The sequence below is a fragment of the Cinclus cinclus genome, chromosome 10 (assembly GCF_963662255.1).
Source record: "Cinclus cinclus chromosome 10, bCinCin1.1, whole genome shotgun sequence".
Classification (NCBI taxonomy): Eukaryota; Metazoa; Chordata; class Aves; order Passeriformes; family Cinclidae; genus Cinclus; species Cinclus cinclus.
This window is the reverse complement of record NC_085055.1, coordinates 12,497,113-12,515,640: the sequence shown is the minus strand read 5'-3', so window position 1 is coordinate 12,515,640 and position 18,528 is coordinate 12,497,113. Positions and strand designations below refer to the sequence as shown.

Genomic DNA, 18,528 nt, shown 5'->3' with positions numbered 1-18,528 from the left:
AGCTTCAAAAGTATTAAATTAAGAAAAACAAGGGTAGCATTAACATAGCAAGGCTCAAATCAGCTGTTTTTCATGTATTGCTAGCCCAGGATGAAAACATGAAGACAATTTTTTCACTAGATGGTACATAATTGGACTTATATATATCTATATTCTGATAGCCTTAGGGCATCCGCTCTGTTGTTTCTGTGCTTGTAATCAAATATTGGGCTAATACCTGTAAATATGTTTGCATGATAATAACTTCTACTAGTTTTTATGTGGAAACAGTGAAAGTAGTCATTTTTATACAAAGAAACATAGAATTGAAGTGGAGTTTGGCTGGAACCCCGCAGCTGTTTGATCCATATCTGGCTGTAGGGCCCAGATATACCATCCCTCCATCACATGGCAGTGGTAGGAAATAGCCCAGAGAACCAGCCTGGTGCCTCAGAGGCCTGTGGCATTTCAGAGACCTGCAATGAACTGGGTCATACTGGGGTCTCTCCTTTGTCCTATACCTCTATCTGCTTTGCTTTATACTTCTTTTTGCTTGACCTACCTTTCATTGTTTCAGGCTTTTGATGTTCTGCTGTTACTTCTTCCAGCTGAGCTTCTTCTGTCTTAAAATTTGCCTCTTGGAATAGAGGTTTAATTGCTGAACAGATATGTTGTCTTCATTCGGCCTGCTCTAACTGCCTTTGTTCTTCATTTTGAATCTTAGACTTTTAGCTCATTAAGTCCTGTGGAGCTAGAACTCTTTGCTAGTTAAAGACACCAAAATAATAATAATCTTATCAGATCTTGCTGCAGTTCTGTAAACAAGCTACTTAATCGTGCTTTTATGTTAATGCCAAAGAAACAAATAAAAATTTGTTGCACTGTAATTATAAACAAATGAATACAGAATTACAGTCTAAATATTGAGATACTTTTCCTTCCTTTGGGTTTTGCTTTTTTAAATTCTCTTTAGTGCTTTCTGAAACAAGGTTAACTAGGGACTTAAATGGAAATAAGTCAGTTATGGAAGAAAATAAAGTAAAAGAGAAATTGATGTTTCCTGAAATCCTTCATGGTCTGAAGCTTGTGAAGAGGGAGAAGCCAAAATGTAGCTGCAGAGATTTCTTGGATGTGAAACCTAGGACATAGCAGTGGGAATGCACTGAGGTACAGGAACTGGAATGCAGCTATGTGTAGTGAAATCTGCAAAAGCTGGGAATGTCATGCTCAGTGTTTGAGATCTGCAAGCAATTGGCAGCATTTTTCAGAACTGTTTTTGTCAAACAACTGGTTTCCTGAACTTGGGGCCTGATCCAGTCTGGGGTTTTTTTGTGTTCTTGGCTTGTACTCATGTGAACTAGAATGGAATTAGCAAGAGACAGTAAAACTGTGGTTGTGTGTAGTCTCTCCTCAGTGGTATAAAGTTGGCTTAAGAAATTCCTGCTCCAAATCATTCTTCCTGCCTGTATAACTTTTTCCAGGAAGAACTGGGTTTTTTTGTAGGACTGAAATGTGAAATGTCTGATCCAATTTTCCAAAAAGCATTACAGAGAACTTCCTATTACTTTTTTTTCCCCAAGGCGGGCTACTAGTGGTAAACAGTGTGGCTCCATGAACAGTTATGCTGGAATGACTGAAAGAATGAGCACCCTGTGATGGCAGCAAGGGCACTCCTTGCCAGAAATGAGTCCGTTCAGCTCTCAAGGCAATAGCCTGATGAAGCAGCAATGTTCTGAACAAAGTGTCATCCATCCTCAGTCTTCTGTTTTTTCAGGTAGCAATAAGGAAAGAGGTGTCCAAAGAAACATGAGCTTTCAAGGTAAAAAAAAAAAAAAAAGCTGTGCTTTAGCAGTGCTCTATGAAAGCAGCTTTTACTGGAAAGTTAAATTTGGCTGGCCTGCAAGATTTGACCAGTCTAGACTAGAGGTAAATGGTCTAATCAAATGTGCCATCCCTGCAGATTAATTGACACATTTCCTAATCTCATTGCGAGGCTATTAATGAAATAGCTGCACCATTTGCAGGTTTGAGCCAGGAGGTCACCAGAAGAGTTAAGAAAATTCCCTTTGACTTGCAGTTTCTTTCCTTTGTTGTTAGCTTCAAACATATAGATTGTTGTCTATACAAGAACAGAATAAACCTATTTTGGTGTGACAGATATTAGGATTGATAAAATTTGATCTCAAATCTTTATCAATAGATGATGTTTTAGCAGTGATGTAGTTTTTCTTCTTTTTACTGTCAAACTTCCTGTGATTCTTGTGGTTCTTTAAAATCTATGCTGTTTTACAGCTGAAATTTACTTAAAGCTGTGATAGTAATAAATGAGTTAAATGAATGTGCGTCTGCCCCTTCTTCCCAGACTCAGAGTATTTTTGCATAACTTTTTAAAGGAAAACCTTTTTTATGTGTGCAGGGCAACCTTAGAAGAGGTAGAAGGAGATGTGACAGAGCTGGAACTGAAACTTGACAAGGTAAGCTTTTAATTCAGCAATGTTTGTTCTTGAAAACATCAGCAAGTGTGTTTTGGTTTTGTTTTAAAGTTCGCAGCTGGGAAGTGTCAGTGGCTGACCAAGCCCCCTGCTCTGCAGAGGAAAGGGATGCAGGTCGAGCTCACAGCTGGGCCCCCAGGCCAAGCTGGAGCGAAGCAGCAGCGGGCAGCTTCAATCGAGGCTGAGCTCGCTCCTTCCCCGGTGAGACTTGGGCCATTCCCTCCTGACCTGGCCCCTCACTGAGCCCCTGTGACAGCCTGGGGGGAGCCGCTGCAGACTCCTTCAGCTTTCACGGGAGATAAAGGCCGGGCCTTGGTCACTGCTGCACCGAGAGCCTGTTTTACCACAGCGGCTGCGGGGACATCTGCATGCTCTTTTAGAGGTTTAAGATCTGTACTGTTTGGAGTTGGTAGTCTGAGGCACAGCAGTCAGGGGTGTGTGTGTGTGTGTGTGTATATATGTATATATATATTTATATATATATCCTTCACTGTTGTGTGGAGGACCTGACTACTGTAAAATTCATCCTGTGTTTTGTCATGCTTTGTGCATGTATATAAAAAATTATATGTAGCGTCTTTTCAGCTCCTTACTGTTTATTGGTTTCCTCACTTTTGGAAACTTCTGGGGTTTTTTTGCTAGTATTTTGAGAGTGGCTTATTTTTGGTTGTCATCTGTATAAGGTCTTCTTTCCTTTGCATTTGTGCTAAATGTTTTAAATTATTTTTATCTGTATTTTCATATGGCAGGCAGATGTCATTTGTTTACCTCCTTAACTGCTTTTTGAGTACAGCCATTTTTCCTGCAGCTGTGAGTTGGCTGCAGAGGGCTGGAGACAAATAAAGATGGTGTCAAGCCTGAAGACTTATTCTTTACTACATGTAATAATATTTCTAGTTTTATCTAGTTGATAATCAAACAGTTTGCTCTTGGAAAATAAATTCAAGATCCTTAATTTAGATTTGGTGTGAATCTTGATGAAACTGGTGGGTATAACCCACATTTTTACTGTAAGGGTGTTGAATCTGTTTTGATAGATCATACAGTGTATGTATTTAAAGGATCTGAAAAATCAGTCTTGGAAGTTTTGCTTTTCCACCAGTCTGAGAGGATTGTTTTCGGGGAAAACAATTCTCATATTTCTTAAATGGCATTATTCAGGGCCTTGTAGTACAATACTGAAGTAGAAAGCCAAGCTTCTTGGGTGAGCTGAAGCAACTATGGCCTGGGGGTAATAATTTGGCTAGGCTTGGTTAGTAACTTTTTCTGCTCAGTTGTTCATACTAAACTTGATTTTATTGTCTCACAATTTTGACTTTGGGCTACATTGCAGTTTTGTCCTCTCTGGAAGAAAGAAAGCCCAGTTCGGGCTTGTGAACTACAAGCAAAGGTGAAGGAAAAAGGTTAATGTTGATGGTGATTTTTTGTTTTTTTCTGTCCATTGTTCAAGCAATTTGGACATTCATCAGAATGTGGAAGATCACGCTCAGCTTTCCATTTTCCCTAAGGATCTCAGTCAACATAAAAATTACTGTATGACTAAGGCAGGAAGGATGCTTGGATGGTTTCTTGGCCCCAACATAGGATCAAGTACTTCTGTGTTGCTTTTCATGGCAATTTATTTACCATCCTTGAAAAGTCTTTCAGAGATGAAGGTTCAATCTTCTGGTTTTATTCTCTGGTTTTATTTATTTTATTTATTTAAGCTTGTCTTAGGTTGGGGGAGCTCGATCATAATGTGCCCCTTCTCAAGAGAGCATCTTGACAATTGCAGTAACCACTCATCCTTACATTAATGGCCCAGTGCATAAATGGTTCAAGTGGGAAAACGTCCCTCACAAGATACTGAGGACCTTCCTATCAGACTGGAGTACCATGAGGGCTGAGGTGCTGACTGAAGCAGTGAGTGGTAGGGATGGAAAACCATCAGAAATTAGTCTGTTTGTGAGTGAAAACATTGATTTCACCTCCTGAGATGTAACCACGGCTCTTCAGCTGTGCTTTGTGCACAGAGCCTTTTGCTTTCCTGTGCCTGTATTCTGAGTGTCTCAGAATGGAACAACTGGTGTGAGTTTCTTTTTTGTTTTGTGGTGTTTTTCCGTAGAAACCACAATAATCTCATTATTTGCTTGCGTTCTAACCAGTTATGTTTTAGTTGCTGTAATTTTTGCCTCTGTAAAACTCTCTCTTGAAGTATGTGCAATATCTCAGTTAAAAATGAATTAAGTAAAAACTAATTTTAAAAATATTATAGAGTGGTAACTTTCACAATAGCATATCTGTTGACCTAGAGTAGTATTTTTATAGCTGTTACTATACAGTAGAAAGCTTTTCACAGAATCTGAGGGATGGGAATTTAACTTTTGGAATTTTTATTTTGTAGCCTTAACAAAACTCAGTATGTTCATGTTTCTATGATTATGTAAAAACCAAATAAAAATAAACCTTCTGCTTTCTCTCTCCTTTTATATTCATTTTAGCTGGTAAAGCTTTGTATTGCAATGATTGATACTGGGAAAGCATTTTGTACAGCCAACAAGCAGTTCATGAATGGAATTCGAGACCTTGCACAATATTCCTGTAAAGATACATTGGTTGAGGTAAGTTCTTTGAGGTGAAAGTGGAGGGAGAGAAACATAACTTAAAGAAGGTACATTGTAACAGATGGCAAGACAAGTAGTTGACTTTTATAGAATTTTTTTTGCCTTTTTGTTTCTTTTTCCTTGATATCTCTTTCAGAGTGAGGATTTTTGCAGCTGTGGTGCGCTGCAGGTGTCTGTGCTCTTTAGTTTCAGCAGTGACAGGGTCTGCCAGATTTCAGAAAATGTGCTAGATTAGTGGGTATGCTGGTGAATGCAACATGTTAGCCAGTTTTTTAGAGTAAGAGTAATAAATGTGAAAAATATTTATTAGTGTAAGATTAAATACTGTAAATTAATGTTTTAGATCATGTGAGCTTCCCATATCTTTAGTCAATGTGAATTTTCTTGCTTTCCTTCAGTTTAGTAACCTTTTTGTTGTTTGTATCTTTAATAGATTTATTTGATATTACAATCGTGTTCTCCTTCTAGACTAGTGGTTTTAGTTTCATAATCATGCTATTCCTCATACAAGGAAAATGAATTTCCAAGTTCTTTACTGAAAAGCTGTAAACCTCCAAACTGTTGTTTTTGTGCTGTGTGTTTAGTAGAGCTTAACTTAAACCACTTTTATTTTCTCTTTACAGACCAATTTGACAAAGTTCTCTGACACCTTACAGGAAATGATCAATTATCATAATGTGAGTATTTCTAGCTATGACACGGCACGGATAGCTTACTTCCAGTTATATTTGATAATAGATAAATGGTAAAGCCTTTCTTGTTGATAGTGTTTGCAAAGTAATGGTTTAAATGGTGTTAAATAGTTCTCATTTTATGCTTATGAATATTTTATTAATGTTTTGTTAACAAAGTATTTATAAATATTCCCTTTCCTGCAGATTTCCATCTTGGTTTATTTTGTAAGCTTTGCTGCTCAAAGACAGTAAATGCTGAATAGTTTAATCTTTTTTAATCAAACTGATGGTAACAGTTACAGACTATGTGCTTATACCTTTGCTGGTCTGAAATAATGATTGTCTTTTCCATAATTGCTGCTTTTTCCCCCTATCCTTTATAATACACAAAATGAAGCACCTCTGATTTGCATATAGTTTTATTTTTGGAAGGATAGTAAATTTAGATAAGTGTGAAGAAAGGAGAAAACGCTAGGATTTAAGACTAATTGTAATTATTAGCATATCAGAGTTCATCAGAAACTTCAGTTTCAACTTTTCCCTGGGTTGAAAACTATTTTTTTTTTTTCTGTGAAGAGTTTGCTCTTGTATACAGAAAGCCAAAAGGATGTGTTTGTTCTTCTGTTTTCGTCCTCTTGCATTGACCCAACTGCTCTTCATTAGTTTCTCAGCAAAATGCTGGAAGCAAATTGAAGTGTTTCTAAAGGGCTGAAAATACACAGGACACTTAAAATGTGGGTTTTTCATACCACTGGGTGTTTAAAAATTGACAAGATAGAGAGAATGCTATGGAAGTTTGTTAGCTTTAACTTAGCTTTCTAAAAGTGTCTGATTAGGCTTTTTTCCTTCTCTCTCTCTCTCTCTTTTTTTTTTTTTTTAATGCATGCTTTTAGAATGGAAAGGAAGCAAAGCAGGTTAATAGCATTGTGCTTGATTTTCTTTCCATTATACAAAGTGTGCATATCTGCACCTAATCTAATGAAGACTGTAAAGAAGGGAGTAAGTGAACAGTGGTTCTTGGGTTGTAGTGAGAAAGGAGTGCCAAGGTTCAAAGCAACAGTACTGGAACAAGCATTACTTTCATGTCAACAATATCTGCAGATTAGATGGAGCAGATGACCAGGCTGTCCTCTTCATCACACATCTTGCTGCTGGTTACCCTCTTAACCATGTCTTTTATCTGTGGTTTGTTCTTTTGGCCACCTCTGATCGGTCCTGTATTATTGCTGCTGTTATTCTATGTGATCATGGCTTGCACTGCTTTGGTAAAATTTGGCATAGCAGAGCTGTTCCTTTTGGGCAGTTTGAAGGCAGAAAGCAAAGGACAAACCATACTAAAGGTTTCTTTTTGGATCTAATAAGTAGGACCAATCTGAGTTCTGTTCTGCTTTTTTTCTCTCCTCCATACCCTTGCGGTGCTCAGGCATAGTGAAAACAAAGTGGCTTTTACCAAAGGCACAAACATCAGGAGCAAGGTACAATTGCTTTTCCAGACTGCTTTTTGTGAATCTGCTTAGTTCAGCAGGGCTTCCTGGCTCAGAGTGACAGGTCTGTTGCTGACCAAGGTGACACAGCCATCGGGAGGGAGAAGCTAGAGAGAGAAAAAAAAGGATGGAAGGGGTGGGAGATGTTCCCACTGGGTTTTGGATGACTATCAGTTTTTTCATGTGAGCTTTGCTACAAATAAGGCCAGGGACCAGAATAATGCAGCACCTTCACTGATTCAGCAGTGGGGGAGTAACTGTGACAGCTTATGGCAAATAGCAGCTTTCTTAGACTTGGAGTGAATGAAAGGTAGTATGTGACAAGGCTGTAAATCTAATCAGATTGTGGTCTGGGCACTTCTTTCTGTTCTTTTAGTGGAAATGTTGTCTATGTATTTTTCTGCCCAGCACATTTTTTTCTCTTCATTACTGTAAGCAGAATGCAAGGCTCATATTTCTGGGAGTTCTCTAATCATTTGAGTTCCCATCTGGTTTTATCTTTTGGTATTGATCTTGGTTGGTGTGCTCCCCAGGCACTGGCAAGCTTAAATGTCAGCAGTGGGAGTAGTCCCAGTGTGACTTCCAGTTTGTCAAGAAGTTCTTTATTCTGGTTGTCTGCTTTTCTGGTTTCCCAAAGTGAGAATACAAACAGGTTCTTCCATGTGTTAATGGTAGATAGAATTCTGGTTGGAAGGCACCTCAGGAGGTGTGGATGGTTTGACTGCCTGCCTAAATCAGTGTCAGATATGAAGCTGGAGCAGGTTGCTTTGGTCTTGAAAACCTCCAAGCATGGAGACTGGATGCAGGGTATAGTACCACTGCTAATGAGTGGCTTAAACTCAGCCATGTTTCCCTTCAGTGTTTCGTAAAGAGAGATGAGCTGGTGAAGGTTTTGCTGTCAGTACTTGACATTGCATAGCTTCTCATTTCCAAATCTTAATAAAGAATCTAAGACTGAGAACATTCAAAGAAAACATTTTATCACCTTAAACTCTGAGGTTTTGACTTGCTTTTTCAAGAAAATTATTTAATATTTCAAGATCTTTATGTTTTATGAGAGATTCTATTCAACTAGGCCGACTTTATTTTTGTGATACTGCCTTGTGTATTTCTGTTATGCAGAAAATAGGCAGTGTAGAGGGGGGAGTTGGAAATTGAGGCAACTTTCATTGTCTGCGCAATAAGTGACAGAGAATTTGTCTGGTGGCCATTGACCTGTTCCATTCCATCCTAAAATTCAGAAGGCAGATGTGAAGCTGAAGGAATGTGTGTTTTCATTTTCCAGTTAGAACTTTTTTTGGGTCCTAAAATAACATACACATTGTCTCACATCCAGGTGTGCATTGGCCTTAAAAAATTAACAAACATCTTAGACTTCACAATTCAAATGAGTTGATTTTCTTTTTTGCCCACCAGCCCCCCCCAGCCTTCCCAAATCATCAGAAATTTTGGAAGCATTGCTTAGATCACTTATTCTTCAAAAGAATCAGCCATTCCTTTCAGCCATTCGTTTTTGTAGTCCAACAGTGAGTGTTTTTGTACAAACATATTATGTAAAGGAGATGGTACTAAATACTGCATACAAAGTACATATATGCTTCATTTTCAGCATTAATTTCAATCCAGTTGGGGTTTTCCCCAGTAGTTAAGAGCATGTTCTTTCTATGGTTTCATTTATGGTTTAGGTGTTGATAAATTGTGAAAAACAAACAAAAAAAATTGTTCCTTAACATTCAAAATTGTTTCTTCAGGAATATAACTGTACAGTTAACATAAATAAACTTCTATGAAATGAGGCATGTCTTGTATTGTCAGGATGGGAGAATAAGATGCCAGGAGCTCTTATCTCTCCTTATAACCACAGTCTTAAAGAAAAGAACAGCAAAAAAATATTTGGTTTGTGTTATTTCCTTACTTTCTTCCTTATCTTGTATTTATTTCAAAACTACCATGAAGGGATTTATATTTTGATATTAGAGACACAGGGGTTTAATAATAATTCTCTTCAAATTCTGCATAATTGCCATTTGTATTTCTGAAATCAGAAGGTATGAGTACCTCTAAGTTACTGACCTACATAATAATGCTTTCTTTCAGATTCTGTTTGACCAAATCCAAAGATCAATTAAAACACAGCTTCAGACTTTCGTTAAAGAGTAAGTTAATTTGCGCTTGTAATGGGAAAATTGTTTATAAAATGGAATTTTTAAAATGTGATTTGATTAAGTGAAACATCCTTCCTGTAAATAGCTACCCATAAATTGAGAAGTGTGTATTAAGGCTTTGTAAAAAATCACCCCAAATCACTGAGGCTTTAAATCTAGCTGCAGAAATGTTGCAATAGGATGAATTACTGATCTAATTACGTATTGCAATTTCCTAAGCCTGGGGAACAAAGCTTTTCCCCAGTAGGCATTAGATGTGTTCAGTTACATTTCAATTTTGTCCTTTCCTTGGGAAAGAAAGACAGGAAGCTTCTGTCATAATTTGTGGATTTCCCTTTGAACCAAGCATGCATTGAAGAATATAAAATTTGAGAAAGATACTAGCTATAGCAGTCACAAGCTTGGTCTGTCTGGTGTAGCTTTAAACTCTTTCATGCTTTGGAATTAATTTGTTATCCATATTTCTTTTTTCCATAGAGATATTAGGAAATTTAAAGATGCAAAGAAACAGTTTGAAAAAGTGAGTGAAGAAAAGGAGAATGCTCTGGTGAAAAATGCCCAAGTTCAAAGAAATAAACAACATGAGGTAGAGGAAGCAACCAATATATTGACTGCAACACGGAAGTGTTTTCGACACATAGCTCTGGATTATGTTCTTCAGGTAAGGACAGCAATAAAAGTTATGTTTCAAAGCCATTTGTTACATATGGCTGGAGACATGTCATTGACAGTCTTAGAAGTTCTTTTCATAAGCTTCTTGGAAGCTGTGGAGATTCAGGGAAAAAGGAAGAACTTTTTCTGCAAGTAATTTATTTTTTAGTAAAATGTGAGGAAAATGAATTGATGCATTCTTATTGCTTTAATGCTGTGGTATTCAATGCCCTTGCTGCAATGGCATAGTTTAATTTTCAAGTTGAACTTGAATTTTGAAAAAACCCAGTATTTGCTTGATATTTAACCTGAATGTTTCATGAGTTAGATATACAGCAGTATCTTATGTATTTAAAGTAAAAACTGTAACCTAGCCTAGGAAATAAAAATTACTTGAATCTAATACAGGATATTGGGTACTTCTGCAATTTTAGTTGTATGCTTTGGGTTGTATTCAAACACTATTGTATTTTGGGTTGTCTAGATGCCTCAGAGTTTGTCATTGTGCTATAAGGGGAGTCAAGAAATTAGCTATCCTTTACCTTTTTAGTGGATATGTCCCATAGGGTGTTGAGGGGTGTTCTTTGTCGTGCTGCTTTGAATCCTGTAGTACAGTAATACATTTTCTTTTGATACTTAAAATCCATCTGCTTTATACTTACCCACAACTACAGTAAAACAGGATTATTGCAATTCAGATGGTGTGAGAGACTAGGGGCTCCAAAAGGGTCTGAGCTTCTCCTATGATCAAACACAGAACAGCTCTTTACAATGAGGCTGGTTTTATATTGGACATTGTCATCTTGATTTGTGACAGTCCAGTCAGTTATTTAAAGCTTAATTAACTTGTCTATAAATCACATGATGAGTTGTAAAATGAAGAGGAGCCTATCAGCCTGGGTGTGTTCACAGATATGGTGGGCAGTGGTCAACTCTGAGCTCCTGCTTTTAGAACACTGAGGTAATTTTGGTGTTTAAATGTCGTGTGAATTATGCCCCACAGGATTATTTGTTCTAGCACTAAATGGTGGGGGAAGCTGGCAGTCACTACTGTAGTAGGCCAGTTCCTTGTGTGTGCACTGAACTGCAGGTCGTTTGCCTCTTGGAATTTGTATGTTCAAAGTATGAGCAGTTCCTGAGATAAAGATGCATTTAGAGTAACTGGGAGCAGTTTCAGGATCTCTCAACATGGACAAAAATCAATTCAGCTTTAGGAATTCTTTCTACTTGCATGATTCTTCTGGGAAAATGGCTTCACAGCTGTGGTCTCCTTGCAGCTAGATTGGCTTTAAACTGTAATTCAAAACCTTTGCTTTCCTTTTATTTTTCTTTGCTTCACAGGCTGAGGGTTTATTCTATACAAACAAATCGTAATTATTTTTGCTGCAGAAAGTTTTCCAAAATAATGACCACTTAAGTACAGAAGTAGAATCTGGTTTTGATTATAACTTCAGCAAGTTTATTTATTTTGCTGAAATTCTAAACTGACATAGAGGTGTTAAATTACAAAATCATGCCTGTTTCTGCAAAGTGGGTCTTTTAAAGTAAAATCCATAGTTCTGGATGGCAACCTTTAAAGAATAGGGAACAAAGAAGATAGAGGAGCTAGGTGAATGCAAAAAATCAGTTGTTTTTTCTATATAATGTGAAATTCCTCAAATTCTAGGACGACACCATTAACCAGTGACTTCAGCTATCTTAAAAGTGCGGGTATACACAGAAAGTTACTTACTGAAGCTGTTATGTTCTTGCTTGCCTGGGACTACTTTTGGGATACTTAAATCCTGTGAGTCAGAGAAAAAGTAACCCTGCCCCCATCCTTTACTCTGCCCTGGCAGCAGTGCTGAGTGCAACTTCTGCAAGGAGTTGGTGTTCTGGCTTAGCTCACACTGCTTGAAACATCTTGAATTCAATCTCTTGAAAATGAGAACCAATTTTCCTTGCTTGAAAGGTGTATTATGTTATTTCTAGCTAGCACGTGGTATCTTGTATTTTCCCTACTCATATAAGAAAATGGTGACTATCACCGTGAAGCTCAAGCTTTGCGAGTGTTCCCTGATCTCATGGTTTTGATATCATGACAGAACTAGAGTGCGTCTTCTTTCAAAAGTACTTTGGGAAGTCTGATGTTGAGCTGTCATCTTCCAGTGTTTTAAACCTGGATGTGATTATTTGAGGAAAAATTGCAAATGAAATAACAAGTTTAAAACAAAATACATTTCTTGTTTATTCTTTTTTCTTAGATCAATGTTCTTCAATCTAAAAGGAGAGCAGAAATCTTAAAATCGGTAAGATATACTTTATCCTCTGTATATCAAATATTTTAATCCATCTGAAATTAAAAACAAAGCAGTATGTTAAAAATTTGGTCCTTTTATTGATCAAAATGTTATCGGTAATTTGGTAGTTTGGTGACTGTCAGTTTGGCCTTTCCTGTAGCTGGGCATACATGTTTAACTGTTTTTGACAGTCCTTCTGGTTCAGATTTGAACACTTACAGGTTTTCACTACTCTTGATCCTTTGGTATGTGTTCCACGGTTAAAATCAAACTTTGCCAAGAATTCTGCTATTTAGGTCTGGTTTATTACTCTGTAAACAGTAAGTGCTACTTACAGTAATTCTAAGATGAATTCTGCTCTTTCTAAGAACAGGGTACATTTTAATATGAATAGTATGGTATCTGCTAAATTAATATAAAGCTATGCCTGCATGCCAATTTTCTCCACATTGTGTTCCCTTTTCAGCTTCACATTATCACTGTTAAAAGTTGACTGAGATAGAGAATGACAATTAAACCGTGCTTTTCTTCCAAATATCTGAAGCTGCTCTCCCATAATTTTCGTAATTCCTTAAAAAGCAGAAACTTTACTTGGGTTGGTTTATAACTGCCTGCTGTTCTGCTTTGCACCTTCCTAACTTGTTTCCTGTTTAAGGAAAATAGGAAGGTCTGACAGTCTTCTCTGCTATGTTTATAAAGGTTATGGGTTTGTATCATTAGTAAAATATTCTACAGCCCCTCTCTACCTTATATGTTGCAGTTGAACAGGAGATAACAAAAATTTCAGGTGACATGATTTAGAATTACTTTTCTGCCATTAACTAGATTTTTTTGTTTGTTTGTTTGTTTTTCTCATGGGGTTAATGCTATCAACTGATTTCTGAGATTTTTGGCTTGGTTCTTTTCTTTCTTTACATTGCACATATATTTATTTTACAACATTGGAAACTCTATTAGGTATTGATGTGAAACTGTCAGGACATGTGAGGAGAAATTAAACCAGAAATGGTAGGTTATGTGAATAAAGTGACATGTTTATGTGATATGTGATGCAATTTTTAAGGGAATAAATATTTACTTTGTTCCTCCTAGATGCTATCGTTTATGTATGCACATCTGGCTTTTTTCCACCAAGGCTATGATCTGTTTAGTGAACTTGAGCCCTACATGAAAGATCTTGGTGCACAGGTAACAAATTATTTTGAAAGGTATAACTATGTGCTGAAATGGGGGAAATCTTGATATATGCCTACATGTCAGGTACTTCATGGATTTATTCAACAAAAAGGGAATTGTAGTGTGATAAAGGCAAAACATGAAAAAAATACTGCAATGAAAGGAATGAAAATAGTTACAAACTGAAAGTTGTCTGTTTACTAAAATTAATACTACCTTTAGGATTTATATACTTTAGCACAGCCAGGTACTGCTCTGTGAGGTATATTATGATACTCAGGATACTGGATTATTTGGATTTCAAAATTTTTGTATATGACCCATGTTTATAAATATATCTAATAATAAAATGTAGATTAGTCTGGTTTTCCTTCTACTCATATACTTTATTTACTGTATAAATTATGCAGTTTCCATAATTAAATTTTGATGTGTGCAAATATAACTTTGATGTTAGCAACTTAGACCATAAAATGGAAGTATGATTTTAATAAGTAGTGCAAAATTTAGTTCCTGCATGGAGTCCTTCTTGCCCAGTTTTGTTATTTAAGAGCAGACCATTGGCACTTCTGGGTTTTCAGTGATGGACTCATGAAAAGCTTAGATGAACCACTGCCAACAGGTGGATACAAGAAACATTGAAAACAGCTATGCAAAGAGATTGGAACATACAGTATTCAAATGAAAATCTATCTGTGGTGTAGGAAGAAGACTCAGCAGTGTCTTGACTTGTTTTTCAGTGCAAGCTATGTGAGCAGTTTTTCTATTTGCCTCTATGTGAGGACTTGGGACATGTGCTCTGATACAAACCCCTCTATCACTTCTTCCCAAATAGATCTACAAAGCTGCCAACCAAATTTTTAAGTGTCTGTCTGGGTAAGAAAGCAAATAAATGACAGCCAACTTTTACATTCATTTTGAGTAGATGTCATTGAATGTTTAAGAGATTAATTGATCTGAGCTGTGCAGTGGAGCAGATTGGGAGTTGAGGAAATAACTCCAACAACCCAATGGGTGAATAGTTATTTTTATGCTAGACCAGGCCCCAGTTGGGTTACTGAGGGTCTTATTAATGTGGAGAAACATGTTGGGCCTTGGTGTAATAGGGGCACTTGAACAGTTCAGGTGGAGGTTACTCTTCCATAGTTGTGCCATTTATTCTTCAACAGCCTTCCAGTCTGGGTTCCAAGTGTTGAACTGCAGTGCCTGGTTGTATAACATGTGTGTCCTGTACTTCTGTGGAAGGGGGGATAGGGAAAGGAGACACCAACTGTGGAGTTGATTGTGGTTATGCTATCAGCCAAGCTTCAATGCTTCCATTTCATTTACATTATTCGAGCAAGAGAAAACAGGGTTATTTTTGTATGTCTGGTCATGCTTTTGCTAGATCTGGTAAGGAGCACTGTGTAGCATTCATTTTGGTGCTGGTATCATAGCAACTGAAGGAGTTAAATTTAGAAAATCCATAACTAAGAATGTTTTAAATATATTGCAGTTGGAGCAAGGATAGACTGAAGATCCTAAAGTTGTACAAGTTGAGGACTTGTTCTTTCGTAGCAGACCTTGGCATTTAAGTAATGGATATTTTTCATGACAGAAGCAGATTTGTAAATAACTGTTGAAAGTTTTAACAGTTGATGGCCTTGCAGCTGGTACTGGTTGAAGCTTCTTCCTTTAACAAAGTATGTTGTGACATAATGGGGATTTGCTGGATTTTTGTGAAAATGCTGTTAGATTCCTTCTGTTGGTGAGTGAGCTTTCATTACTAGGTGAATTTTGTGTATGATCTTAATTACAAGGGTTAACAGGATCTGAAGTAATAGAATTGATCTTAAATAGTATAGTTGCGATTTTGAATTATATTGTCTTTATGTTCAAAATAACTGTTTTACTGTGATGAAATAGGATTAAGGAATTTTGCTTTCTGCATACTTCAGGTCAGGGTAGGATCCCTTAGGAATCAGATCATTGTATGGGAATCTTTAATGGTGTGCAAGCATAATATGAGCTTTTGCATGGAAACTATGGTTTTTGGTTCTTCTCATATGAAATGTCGTATTAGCTTAAAAAGAAAACATTTGAATTTTCATTGAGATGACTATTTAAAAAGCCATATATTTAGTCTGACTTAATTCTCCTCAGAACGCCAATTAGAGCATTATATTTATAAAAATACATTTACCAGTAAATGCAGTAGTTTGAAAACCCTAATTTTCTGAAAACTACCCAGTGATGCTGTAATGAGTTGGATTTTGATAGTTTAGTTGTCATTTGCTACAGCTTTTGATAGTTGTTGTATGCTGTTGGTCTCTTTTAAGACAATTCATGTGCTGCTCACCTGAGGGAAAAGGAAGGAGCTCTGGTTTGAGCTTGCAAACAGGAATGGTGCAATGCTGTCTTTGTAGTAAAAAAAGTAACTGATGGACTGAACTGCTGTTAAGAATTTTGTTTTGGCTGTGGTAAATGTACCCTCAAATGCTTGTATTCAAGATAAATTAGAGGTAATTGCCCTACCCTGAGTAACTGCCTTCTGTTTCATCTAATGGCGTAGAAGGAAGAATTTCCTGGGAGCCATGTGCAGATTCCTGAATCAAAAGTTTTAGCAAGAAACTTGATATCTATGAAGTTTTGAACAGCACTTGATTCAGTTCTCATCTTTATCACAAAATAAATGGTTTCCCAAGGATTCTTGATGCAAAACAGTCTTTGAGCCTAGTTTCTATTTTAGAGGCTCTTGTGTCATTTTTAAGTCCTATAGCTGCTTAGATGTGACATCTGGGCACTTCAGCCTTCAGCGTGTTCCTGTTCACAAATACCTGTAAAGGTGTACAAGTGCTGATATGGCCTTTTGAGTCAGAGAAGAAAGGGGACATGAGTTTAAAAAGGCAACAGACTATGGAATTGGATCCAGATGTTTCAGCTTTCTGATGTCTCCATAATTGTTGGAGACTGTCTAGCATAAGGGTGTAAAGGCCTATTATTGTCCCTTTTTTCTCATTTGTATCATGGTAAGCAGGGCAAGTAAAAGACTGGGGAGATTGTCCGAAGTTGGCAGGGCCTGTCGCTTGTGGTTCTGAGAGCGGGTGGAGGGGATCCTCTTTGTGTGGATCAGAGGATGTGTTAGTCATCTGTGTCCTGTGCCAAGTGAGCGCCCCAGCTGGGAGCTGGTGCTGCTGCATGCTGCTCCTGCTGTTCTGGCTGTGCTCCTGGAGCAGAGCCAGGCCTGTCCTACAGACCAGAGCTGCAGGCTGAGCCCTGTGCCCAGCGCTGTGTCGGCACAGCTGGGGCTGGGGTAATGGCAGCCTTGAGTTATGGGCTGCACAAATGAGGGGTTCATAGGGCACGGAAGTACCAAACCAACTGGTCTTTCAGGCAACATCTGCTTCTCTACTGCATTTCTTACTTAAACATGAAGGCCTGTATAAAAAAACAACAAAACTAAAAGGATCAAAACTATAAAACATAAACAACCAAAACAAGCAGCCAACCACAGAAGAAAACCCCAATCAAACTTTCTCTTATAATGTATCTAAAATTTCCTCCCTTTTTTTTTCTTTTTGTGATTATAAAAGGAAATTTTTTGGGTAGTGTCTTTTTTATTGTCACAGATTTTGTAAGGATACTAACTTAATAGAGTTTGTCACAAAGAACATTTCTTTTCAAAACCATATTTTTATTTCCAAAATTAGTTTGATTGTCTCTACCTGATTTCAAGCAGTCTTGTTTGAGTACTGCTGGTCAGCTGATCAAAACTATAGATAAAAAATCCTGATTGAGACAGTTCTCCCACTTTGTGGAGGGGAAAAAATCCATAGCGTTTGCTCCTTCTAGTTTTTGCTGCTCCTGCCAGTGCTGCTGCATAGGCCAGCAAGAGCAGCTAAAGCATGAGTCATCCTCTTGGGAGACTGAGCACCAATGCGGTACACTCGCAGATGCTTGGCACCATGCTGCTCTTTGAAACAGTTCTTCTAATGCTTACAAGAAATGTACACCTTTGTAGAGGTTAATTCAGGGTGGCAGAGCAGTGCTTTAAACGAGGCTTCAGTGGTTATTCAAGGTAAACAATTTGTGACAAAGAAGTAATTATACTAGGCAAATAAAATAAAAGTCTTGCAATGTCTAGACATAATGTGTTGTTTGTTTTTTTTTTGTCAGCATTGTGAAATCGACTGAGCCAAATTTCTTACAATTATTTGAAGGTCCAATTTTCTGTTTCTCTTTACAGCTGGACCAGCTGGCTGTAGATGCTGCGAAGGAGAAGAGAGATATGGAACAAAAGCACTCCACTATTCAACAAAAGGTACTTGTCAGAATTGTAAAAGGCAGGCTGCACACATTTTTTTTAATCTGTAGCATCTCTCCCTAGCATCTCTGCATCAGATCTGCAAGGGATGATATTTTTAGTGCAGAGAGACAGACTGACACATCATTAAGTGTAGGGTTGGATTGCAGATATTAATTTTGTATTCCTGAACAAAATATTATGCTTAGTCTTTACTGAAATATAAATAGAACAGTAGAATTTATTTGAATGCTGGGATTTTAGCATTTCAGTAGAACTCCTAATTCCTGTTACCTCTTGAAATGAGTAAGTTGTACTGGTTTCTGTATTTCCATGCTGTATGTTTGTAGAAGAGGTGTATGCACTGCACAGCCCTACAGCCATAGGTTTTGCTTTGATCTGTGGCAAATCCAAGTGCAGCACTTGGAGCTTGTGTGGCAGCTGCTGTTGTATAGGAAGAGCAAAAGTAAACTTTTGTAAAGAGTGTCTAATGTGCTGGTACAGCTGTGCACAGATATGAAATTCAAAATATTTAATTGGTGTTTTGGGGAAGATTTGTGCAATAATTCTTTTTAATTCTTGAGAAAAATTTAGGTAATTAATGTTGGGGAAATGACTTCTGTTGTTTGGAGATTTCAGAAGCTCTATAAGATCAGTATTGGTTTTGCAGGTCTAATGCTAGAAGTTAAAAAATTTCCACTGAGCTCTCTGGTAGTGAGATTATACTACAGGCACTTTTGAAA

General features: G+C 37.4%; 1 protein-coding gene across 2 annotated transcripts in view; it reads left to right on the top strand.

Annotated features, from left to right (window-relative positions):
* The window catches only part of ACAP2 (ArfGAP with coiled-coil, ankyrin repeat and PH domains 2), a 64,207-nt gene that overhangs the window by 14,669 nt on the left and 31,010 nt on the right, over positions 1–18,528 (top strand). For both annotated transcript variants that reach the window (XM_062498929.1, XM_062498927.1), the window contains exons 2-9: positions 2,396–2,453; positions 4,952–5,071; positions 5,698–5,751; positions 9,330–9,388; positions 9,875–10,058; positions 12,292–12,336; positions 13,420–13,515; positions 17,729–17,803. In XM_062498929.1, the coding sequence (XP_062354913.1) occupies positions 2,396–2,453; positions 4,952–5,071; positions 5,698–5,751; positions 9,330–9,388; positions 9,875–10,058; positions 12,292–12,336; positions 13,420–13,515; positions 17,729–17,803 (691 nt within the window). The remainder of the gene's footprint in view (positions 1–2,395; positions 2,454–4,951; positions 5,072–5,697; positions 5,752–9,329; positions 9,389–9,874; positions 10,059–12,291; positions 12,337–13,419; positions 13,516–17,728; positions 17,804–18,528) is intronic.